Source organism: Triticum urartu, chromosome 5A (genome assembly GCF_056163025.1).
Source record: "Triticum urartu cultivar PI428250 chromosome 5A, HENAU_Tu73, whole genome shotgun sequence".
Classification (NCBI taxonomy): Eukaryota; Viridiplantae; Streptophyta; class Magnoliopsida; order Poales; family Poaceae; genus Triticum; species Triticum urartu.
The window spans coordinates 682,804,320-682,814,230 of record NC_141877.1 but is presented as its reverse complement, the minus strand read 5'-3'; the positions used below and the strand labels follow the sequence as shown (position 1 = coordinate 682,814,230).

The following is a 9,911-nucleotide window of genomic DNA, read 5'->3' as shown; positions in this document are numbered from 1 at the left end:
CACCGTTGCTTAAAAACGCTTTCTTGAACACTACAACAATTAACTGCAGAAAAACATTTAGGATGAAGTAGTCCAATAATTAACTGCAGATCGACGTGCAGGGGAGCGAAATCAATGAATTGGTTTGGAGGACGCCCCAGCTCAAAGACCCGGAGTGGAGATTTGAGACGGTGGATCTATAGGCTGACTGTCATGGGTGTATCCGACTCGCTGGTGACTAGAGGAGCTAGTAGCGCATTCTAGGTTGAACTACCTTGTCAGAGTGTTTGTTTAGTCTAGTCGTTTAGAGGTGCTACGTTTCACGCTGCTTCAAGATTCCTGTAAGTAACTAATCCCCCAATAAAGTACTATGTATGGACTGGCTGTTTGGATCAAGGAAGTTGATTATGGATGGGCAGTTCGGATCCAGCCGCTCGTTTTGTCCTATCCAGCTAGCCGGCTAACATGGAGCTTCCCAGCCAGCCAGGCTTCCAAATATGTGCTGGATATTTGCTGGATGTGTTCATTAAGGAATCGTTTCATGAAGAGTGTCAGGAGACTACTTATACACTGGTCGAACAAATCACTTGTACGGAGTAGTTAATTGATGCAAGAGAGGGAATCATGGATGCAAAAGCAAAGCAGAGGTAGAACATGCGAGCAAGCAAGCAAGTTGGGGTAGATGTGATGCTGGTCTTTTCTTTTCGTTGCACTGGGATGCTGTTAATTTGTGTTCCCTTGTCTCTGATGATAGTGGAGCCCAGCCAATCATTGGGAAGAACAATCACAACCATGCTCTCGAGACACTGTATCATGTCCTCCTCAGGAGACCTCCTCCCGGTCGGGGCCCGCCCCTCGTCCTCTCCAGCATGTGTGTGGCTTTGGTAGGAGCCGCTCCTAGCCATTGGGCAGATTCATCCGCGGAAACTCTGAGCCTGTTGTCGTAGCCCGACTGTGGCACAACTCATGCCCAGCAACCGTGTCACTTAGTTTGCCATGCATGTCCTTGGACTCAGCTACATTCTTCATGTTTAGTTGCTCGCGAGGAAAGCGTTTAGGGCCTCCACGAATGGTCTAGGCTTCTCTGGTGGTGGATTAAAAAGGCGTGTGTTGTAATATGCAACAGACTCATGTTGGGCTCTCAGTGAAAAAAATGTAGACCCGAGACTATATTAGGATGAATATATTGAATGGAAGAAGCATTGCTATTCCGTGACGTCCGGAATGGCAATTTTTTTCTAAAAAAAATCAAGGGGGTTCCCCACCAGAATTTTCATTGCATGAGATAGTTTTGGGAACAATCGCGTGTTACCCTGAAAAAAGTGAAATCACGCCACACAGACCGCCATGGCCTCTAAGCTCGGGTGTTTTTACTCTATATTGGACCACAGAGTGAGGTCGTCAAGAATGTTAGAGATTATAATGTTTACCAGCAGCCAAACCTGCCTGAATACCCTCAAATTTTGTGCATCCCGGATCATGCATAAGATCAACATCATCATGAAGGCGATGACCGAGGGAGGCAGAGCTGCATGCGGCGTAGAGGACCAAATTTTGGAGAGCGTAACCATAGTAGGATCGACACCGGTGGCTTACCAAATTGCCCTTGCAAACCGGTAGTGGAAGAAGAGATTGGCTCGTGTCTCGGTGCACTTGGCATGTAGGGCGCATGTCGTTGTAAAGGACCGTTTTCATATGGAGATTCTCTTGCGTGTTGAGTCAATCATTATGGAACAGCCAGTCAAAGATTGTCACCTTGTTTGGAGCCCGATTGGTCCAAATGAGCTTTAGGTCCGAAGCAGTTGTGCTGTTGTAGATGGTCGTGTATGCGACGGACATGTCTGGAGAACATGAAATAATGATGCCCTGCAGTAAAGCACAAAGCACAGAAAGTTCATCGGCAACATCACGGTTAGCCTATCATACAGGACAGAACTGATTTCTTCATGCATGATTGAATGCACCATGACATGCTGCTTTAGGTGGTGGGAACAGATTGTTGGGAAGGCGGTGGTGAGCGTCTCAGAAGCAACCATTTATCTAACCAGAAGAATGTTGGCTTTCCGTTTGCTACCATGCTATGAGGAGTGAATTGTAAAAAACATCGACACTTCAGGCTAGGTTTGCAGGAACCACACATATACGGAATTGTGCCAAAAAGCACTAATTTTTTTCATAATTTTTTGCAAAAAACACTAGTTGCTTGTTTGGACCGTTTTAAGTGTGTTTATGACAAGGGGGGCCCGCATCCGTCGACGTGGCAACACTGTTCACACGGCAACGCCGTTAGACGGCGTTACACGGCGCTGGCGCATCAGTTCGAGCCGGGCGGGTCAAACAGCCCGAAGCGGTGCAGGCCCCACTCCCAGCCCTCACTCTCTCCCGTCCTTCTCCCTCTCTCTGCTCCCGCTCGTTCGCCGCCGCCGCCCCCTCCCACGTCTCCGGCCGCCGTCGCCGCCGCGTCGCCATGGTTTCCTGGTGTGAAGACGACAACAGCGAGAACTCTCACCGGTACGCCGACTCAGCTTCAGACGAGGGCATCATCAAGGTGAGTTGCTCGAGCTCAAGCTAGGGTTAGGGTTGCGATTTGGGGATTTTTTTTGTTGAGCTTGATCTGAAGTTTTGTTTCCTTTCCTTTCAACCTCCAGATCCCTGAGACCATCGATGACTCCGATTTCGAGGGCACTGAACCTGATGTTTTGTGCAATGACCACTCCCTGCCAGCAGAGAGGCGTGTTGCTTTCCAGGGCATCCATACTGGCAGGAGGTTCTTTGCTTGTGCTGTGAAGGTATGTGCCAAATTTATGCTAATCTGGTCACTGTTTAGTACTGATTTTATAGTTAGCAGATCTGGTGTGCTAGTTGCTCAGTGAGGTCATTGTTTATATGTGAGCATGTGCAGAGTGTTGTCAGCAGATCTGGCCTGTTAGTTAGGTTGCTAATTAGTTATGTATTTTCTGTGATAGTAGTGGGTTAGGGAGGTCATTGTTTATATGTCAGTATGTGCATAGGGTTGGGAGCACTGATTGAGACTTCTTACTTTATAGCATGTGGATTAGTGAGCACTGTAATTGTTTAACTCATTGTGTCATATAGCTAGCTCATACATGTTTGTTTAACTCATTTTGTCATATAGCTAGCTCATACATGTTTGTTTAACTCATTCTGTTACTTTATAACTGTTTGTTACTTTATAGCATGTGGATTAGTGAGCACTTTACACCATTTGTTACTTTGTAGCATTGTGTTACTTTATACCTGTTTAACACTAAAATTACAGGAGGGAAGAAACTGTGGGCTAGTTGAATGGGTTGATCCATTTTGGCCAGCTACAATGGAGAATGCATTGACCAAGTTGTGGGATAAGTATGAAGAGTGTAGGAGGAGCAAGATTGAGGACAATCTGGAAAGCTCATTTGCTGTTCACAATCTGACACAACAGAAGATCAAGCTGCAGGCAAGTTATGAGAGGTTGGTTGAAGATGTCAACGGCCTTCTGGATGCCCAGGAGCAGAGGGCTCAGTTGGAGAGAGGTAAGATGCAGAACAAACCTGATGAGAGCAAGCTGCAGGAGAAGTATGACATGCTCAAGAACCTGACAGTTGCTCAAGCCAATGTCATTAGGAACATGAAGTTGAAGCTTGGTGAAGAGAAGATTAAGTTGCAGGCCCACATTGATGAGCTTGAGAAGGTTGCCGAGCAGACCAAGCTGAAGCTGAATGGGATCAAGGCTATCTTAGATGAATGAGCAGTATAATGTAATATGTTGCTTATTAGTACCACCAGCATGGTTATGGGATGATGAGTACTATAATTATGGTTATGTAATGACTACTATTAGATGAATGGTTATGTAATGTACCTATTTAGCATTAAGCACTATCGTGTAATATGGTACTTATTAGTTATGATTATCTATGAATCTTCCAGTTATGCTGAATCTGATGCTGTTGGTTGGTTGGTTTTGTCAATGCCTACAGACCCTAGACTCACTTGCTAGTTTTGTCGACGCCGAGTGACCCTAGACTCACTTGGTTGGCTTTGTCGATGACGAGTGACCCTAGACTCACTTGGTGGGTTTTTCGACGCCGAGTGACCCTAGACTCACTTGGTGGGTTTTTCGACGCCGAGTGACCCACTTGGTGAGTTTTTCGACGCCGGGTGACCCTAGACTCACTTGGTGGGTTTTTCGACGCCGAGTGACCCTAGACTCACTTGGTGGGTTTTTCGACGCCGAGTGACCCTAGACTCACTTGGCGGGTTTTTCGACGCCGAGTGACCCTAGACTCACTTGGTGGGTTTTTCGACGCCGAGTGACCCTAGACTCACTTGGTGGGTTTTTCGACGCCGAGTGACCCTAAGCATCATCATCATCCATCTAAGCCAACATCATCACCAGAATCACCAGCATCATAGCCAACATTTTCAAGTTCTCACATCCATCTAAGCCAACATTTAAGATAAACATCCAAGTTCTCACAACCAACAATGGTTCAAAGCCAACATAGGCATCATAGGTTCTGAAAGCCAACAAAGGCATAATCTAGTTTACAGCCAACATAGGCATCATAGGGCCTGAAAGCCAACAAAGGCATCTAGTTCCCAGAAGCATAGAAGTACTCTTTCAACTTGTATGAAGAAGTCCTTTTTCTTCCACTCTGTCTTGGAGCTTGAAAAGTTGACATGTTTCCTGCAGCAGAGGTAGAGGTTGTACCAGCATTGGTAGCTTTCTTCCTGGGAGACCTCCTTGGAGGAGCAGCAGGTGTAGTGGCAGCAGGTGTAGCTTTCTTCCTAGGAGACCTCCTTGGAGGAGCAACAGGTGTAGTGGCAGCAGGTGTAGGAGCAGCAGTTGATGGAGATGGCTTCTTCCTTGGTGGTGCAACAACTGTAGGTGCAGTAGTAGATGAAGATGGCCTCTTCCTTGGTGGTGCAGCAGCTGTAGATGCATTTGTTGTTGAAGTAGAAGCCTGTGACCTGTTTGGCTGCATTTCAAAAACAGTTAAGGCTTGTGAGTTACAATGGAGACAAAATAAAGAGAATTGAGGTGCTACTATAACTAACCTGATGCTGGTTCATTCTCATAGCAAGAGCTGGCTTGAGGGGCTTGGAGCAAACATTGTATCTATGCCCTACAAGTTTGCAGTTGCTGCAAGTAATAGATGCCATCCTAGATGTATCTCTTGGTGCTGGCTTCTCAAATTGGTTTTTCCTCCTCTTTGTCTATTGCTTCCCAACCTTGTCTTTGAATACTGGAGGCTCTATGTCCTGAGTTCTTGTCCTTGGCCACAGGTTTGGACCAGGCACAGGAAATATGATATGTGCAAATGCTTTTTTATACATTTCCTTTTTGAAGAAATCAGCAACAAAGTCCTCTGGCTGCAACTTAGCTTTCACTATTGTAGAAACTGCATGATGGCAAGGCATAGAAGTCATATCCCATTTCCTACATCCACATGTTCTGTCCAGCAAGTTCACTGAGTAGGTGTTTTCTCCACTAGTCACTTGGTAGATGTTAGGACCAGCCATCAAAGTCTGGCACCACCTTGAGTTGTACTTTGTCTCCTCTAACATTTCAGCATAGGTAGGGCAAATCTCCCAATTTGCTGTCTCTGTCTTTGTTCTATTCTTGTTAAATTTGACCATCTATTTTGTCCTAATTCCTTCTATCATGGTCACTATTGGCTTGCCTCTGACATCTAATATCATTTTATTAAACACCTCACTGATGTTGTTCACTACCAGGTCAGTTTTGCAATTAAAATCCATAGCATGCCTAGCCCAAGTACGAACAGGGATTTTGTGAAGCCATGTCCAAGCAGCCTTACACTCTCTTTTCAAAGCATTCATTGCATCAAGGTGTTCATTCTCAGTATAAGAGTAGCTAGCTGCATCCATGTGTTTCTTTAATTCATCACCTCTAAAACCAGCAGTTTGGAAATTCTGATAGATATGTCTAAGGCAGAATCTTTGTGGACAATTGGGGAAAACATGGTTTATTGCATTTAAAAGCCTCTGTTTGAAACAATGGGAAATAAAGCTAAGCATTGGTCATATAAACAATAAAACAATGAAGCTATAGCAATGTGCATATGAAACCATGAAACCTAGTGCAATATTGTATGAGAAGCGAAGTTTACCTTCTGCCTATCAGAGATGATGGTATAATAGCCAAACTTCCCACTTTCTCCACCAAGTGCATCTTTAAGCTGTGTTAAGAACCAGGTCCAGCTGTCTTTGTCCTCTTTGTCAACAACTCCAAATGCTATAGGGTAGATATTATTGTTCCCATCCCTTCCTGTTGCAGCAAGGATCTGTTGACCTGTTGACAGCTTGATAAAACAACCATCTACCCCTGCAAAGCTGACAATTGTGAGAACATAGTGTATGTAATGTGAGCACATAAACAATTCACAACTTAGTAAATGAAATGTACCTATGAATGGTCTGCATCCATTCAAAAACCCTTCTTTGCAAGCACTTAGACAGAAAAAGAGGCCATGAAACCTAGGGTTTTTGCTTGGGTGCTCTGGTACATGCCTAGTAGTAACAATACATCTAGAGCCTGGGTTTGTATCCAACACAGCCTGCAAATAATCTCTTATTCTAGTGTATTGTCCTCTCTGATCTCCTTGGAAAACCTTCAATGCTTGCTTCCTAGCCCTGTAGGCCATATGGGTGGACATCTCTATTCCATATTTCTTCTTCAGTGTCTGCATTATTGTGGTGACTGGTGTGCCAATATCAACTCTCATCATTGCCTCACACTGGTGTGCAACCCATTTTGCAGTGACCTTGGTGTTCTCTCCTACTGCTGGGCATGTGTGCACAAAATTTGCCTTCCTTATGCAAAAAGTAGTCTCATTTGCAACAACAGAAGCTGCAATAAAGAAAGGGCATTTTGCATTTGTGCACACAACTATGATGCTGTCATTGCAGTTTCTGTGGAACTCATAATTCCTATTCTGAGTTATGTGCAATGTCTGAATTGCTCTCCTAAACTGATACACATTGAGGAAACAAAGTTTTCTGCAAAACTGCTCCTCTGGGTTCTCTCTCTCCTCACTGTACCAGATCCTTGGCAAAGATCTCACTGATCTGCTCTTCCTTCCATTGGGCAGAACAAATTGTACTTCCTCAGCTCCATCATCATATTCCTGCTTCAAAACACCAAGATCTGGCTCCTCATCTGATGATGGTACCCAAACATCCTCAAATCTCTGTTCCAAGCTAGAATGTGACCTCTCTGTTGGTCCTTTCCTAGCTTTCTTCTTCTTTGTAGGCACCTCTTGCTACTGAGGCTGCTCCACCTGCTCCTCTTGGTGCACCTGCTCCTCTTGCTCCACCTCCACATGTTGCCCTTCCTCATCATCCTCATATAGTTCATCCACATCAGTGTCTCCATCAAAATGAATGAGTGGATCCTCTCTTTGCTTCCTCATCTCATTAAGCCTCTGAAGATAGTCCTCATCTGCATCCAGATCTAAATCATCTTCAGTTAGAAGAATTGGTAGCTTCTGCTTAACCTTATTTACATGCTCAGCTGCAATCTTATGTTTCCTAAATTTGGCAATCTTTGTTCTCCTCTTCAACTCCATTAATGTCTCCAGTTCATCCTGATGTGCTGCATTGGATTGGTCCATGGCAGCATTTGTATCCAGATCATGGTTTGTGCTCTGCTGTGTAGTGTAGAACTGCAATGGCTCTGGCTGACTCTGTATTATACTTTTTGGTGGTGATCTTAAGAGAACACCAGAAGGATTTACTACATACACAGGGTTCTCTCCTATATGGCTCAAAGGAACCTGCTCCTCAACCAGATAGCCTGAGTTCAAATCTGCAGGTCTTGGATCAGTGCCCCTAACCACTGTCAAGTTCACTACATGCTGATCATTGTTAGCAATATGGTCAAGCATTTCATCCACCTTATCATCATCACAAATTTCATCCATTCCTGCAATCCCCACACCAGGATCCCTCACAAAATACATGAAATCATTAAGCCCATATCCCTCTATCTCTATTAGGGCAACCAAATTATAATATGTTATGTCTGAGATGCAAACTGATCTCTCCAAATTGTCTCTGTCATGGAAGTGCATTCTAACTTCCCAAACATCATCGTTCAAACTACACACGAATAATTAAAATAGCTTAATTTATAGAGCACTAAAACAGAGCACCAGTGTACTGTAAAAAATGCATAATTCTTAAAACAGAGCACTAAAACAGAGTAATCAACATTATAATTGCTACAATACAGTACCCTGGCTACATCATCTTCACCGTCAAAGCAATGCAAATTGATCTCTCCAAGTACAGTACCCTGCTAACTACTCTGCTGACTACATCATCAATTAACAGTGCCAAAAAACCTAACCCTAACCCTAGAATCGATCTACAGGAAGAGGGAAGAGAAAACTCACTAGACGCCGCCGAATGATGAGGCAATCCGGTGACTCTCCGACGGATTCTCCTTCACTGCCCTGGCCCAAGATCTTGCCGCCGCATATTCGAGACAGTGCTGGGGGCTCTGGCTGGGGCTGCTCATATCCGACGGCCAGCTAGGGTTTGAGCTCCCGCATATATCTCCCACAGGTGGACCACCGTCTCCAACGCCGGCAGAGCCGCCGCAGTCGCCGCCTGCGCCGCCAGCCGTCGCCATGACTGAGAGGAGAGAGTGCGGGGGAGGAAAAGAGAGTGAGAGGAGCGGACCGGGCGGGGTACGGCTCGAAGACTAAGCGGCCCGGCTCGAACAGGTGCGCCAGCGCCGTGTAACGCCGTCTAACGGCGTTGCCGTGTGAACAGTGTTGCCACGTCGACGGATGCGGGCCCCCCTTGTCATAAACGCACTTAAAACGGTCCAAACAAGCAACTAGTGTTTTTTGCAAAAAATTATGAAAAAAATTAGTGCTTTTTGGCACAATTCCGTATATGTGTGGTTCCTGCAAACCTAGCCTGAAGTGTCGATGTTTTTTTTGCAATTCACTCTGCTATGAGTGATTTCCCTGAAAGAATCTAGGTGTTTGTGGAAAATCTTAGCTAAGTAAGAAGCACTCTGGCCTAAAGAGACTGGGAAAGGAGAGTGATGCATCATCCATTGCTTCCAAGGTAGGTCTTTGGAATGCAAGAATGTCTCAGAAAATTTCAACGTTGAGGGTGAGGCAAATATTTTTTGCATGAATGGATTTATCCTCTAGTCGCCCTTTTGATCTGGGAGTACAAATTTTGTCCCATGCTACAAGGCATTGTGGCCCAGAGCAAATGTCCTTGTCTGGGCAGAGAAGGCAACACCATCTTTTATCAAGCCTTTCAATGAGAATTTTGGGAAACATGAAAGATTCCATGAAATAAGTAGGGAGAGAGTCAAGGACAACATAGAACAATATCAGTCGTCCGCCTTTGGTGAGAAGTAAGACTTGCCAGCCAGATAGGAATCAATCGAAGTGTCAATGATCGGTTGGAACGCCGAGATTGGTAGCTTGATTGGTGAGAGCGGTAGGCCTAGGTAAGTTTGGGTGGAAGCAAGAGTTCTGGCAAGATCGGCATTGAGGGTACAAAACGTTGTTTCGTGGAAATTGATTTGCAACCCAGTCTCACTAGCACAAAATTGTCAGGATTTTTTCATTGTTTTAGCTAGAGAGGGGCAACGTTTTTAGCTAGGGAGGGCATTGCACGGAGCAGAATAAGTGTGTCGGCAGCATATATTGAAGAACGGGACAAGGTAAGTTGTCGCTTAATGGGCTGAGAACTTGTTGTTCATTTGATGCCTGTCAATCAAACGTTTGAGGAGATCAACAACAATGATGAGAAAGTATGGAAAGAGAGGGTCAAGGGTCACCTTGGCGAAGCCCTTGTTTGCAGTCAATCCACGATAGCAGTGGCGGAGCTACGCAAGCAAAGTTGGACAACCGGTATAAAGGAAGACCAACTAT

At 45.0% G+C, this 9,911-nt stretch overlaps 2 protein-coding genes and 1 pseudogene across 2 annotated transcripts; 1 reads left to right on the top strand and 2 right to left on the bottom strand.

Moving 5' to 3' along the window:
- Positions 1-1,698: 1,698 nt before the first annotated feature.
- On the bottom strand, positions 1,699-6,734 carry LOC147974133 (uncharacterized). Its single transcript, XM_087524925.1, has 4 exons — positions 6,413-6,734; positions 6,117-6,331; positions 4,586-4,961; positions 1,699-1,871 (listed from the first exon to the last, which is right to left on the bottom strand). The coding sequence occupies exons 1-4, from the start codon at positions 6,732-6,734 to the stop codon at positions 1,699-1,701; spliced, it is 1,086 nt and encodes a 361-aa protein (XP_087381051.1).
- Positions 3,314-3,727, top strand: LOC147974135 (uncharacterized). The gene has a single exon (XM_087525185.1). The coding sequence runs from the start codon at positions 3,314-3,316 to the stop codon at positions 3,725-3,727; it is 414 nt and encodes a 137-aa protein (XP_087381311.1).
- Positions 4,993-6,024, bottom strand: LOC147974134 (uncharacterized; annotated as a pseudogene).
- Positions 6,735-9,911: the final 3,177 nt, after the last annotated feature.

What these genes read in the sequence shown, in the direction of transcription:
- LOC147974133 (XM_087524925.1), bottom strand. Translation starts at nt 6,734, where the DNA reads ATGATGAGAGTTGATATTGGCACACCAGTCACCACAATAATGCAGACA. An exon ending in TCATCTCTGATAGGCAGAAG is followed by an intron (nt 4,962 to 6,116) that starts GTAAACTTCGCT and finishes TTTGAAATGCAG; the next exon opens with CCAAACAGGTCACAGGCTTC. An exon ending in GAAAGAGTACTTCTATGCTT is followed by an intron (nt 1,872 to 4,585) that starts CTGGGAACTAGA and finishes TTGCCGATGAAC; the next exon opens with TTTCTGTGCTTTGTGCTTTA.
- LOC147974135 (XM_087525185.1), top strand. Translation starts at nt 3,314, where the DNA reads ATGGAGAATGCATTGACCAAGTTGTGGGATAAGTATGAAGAGTGTAGG.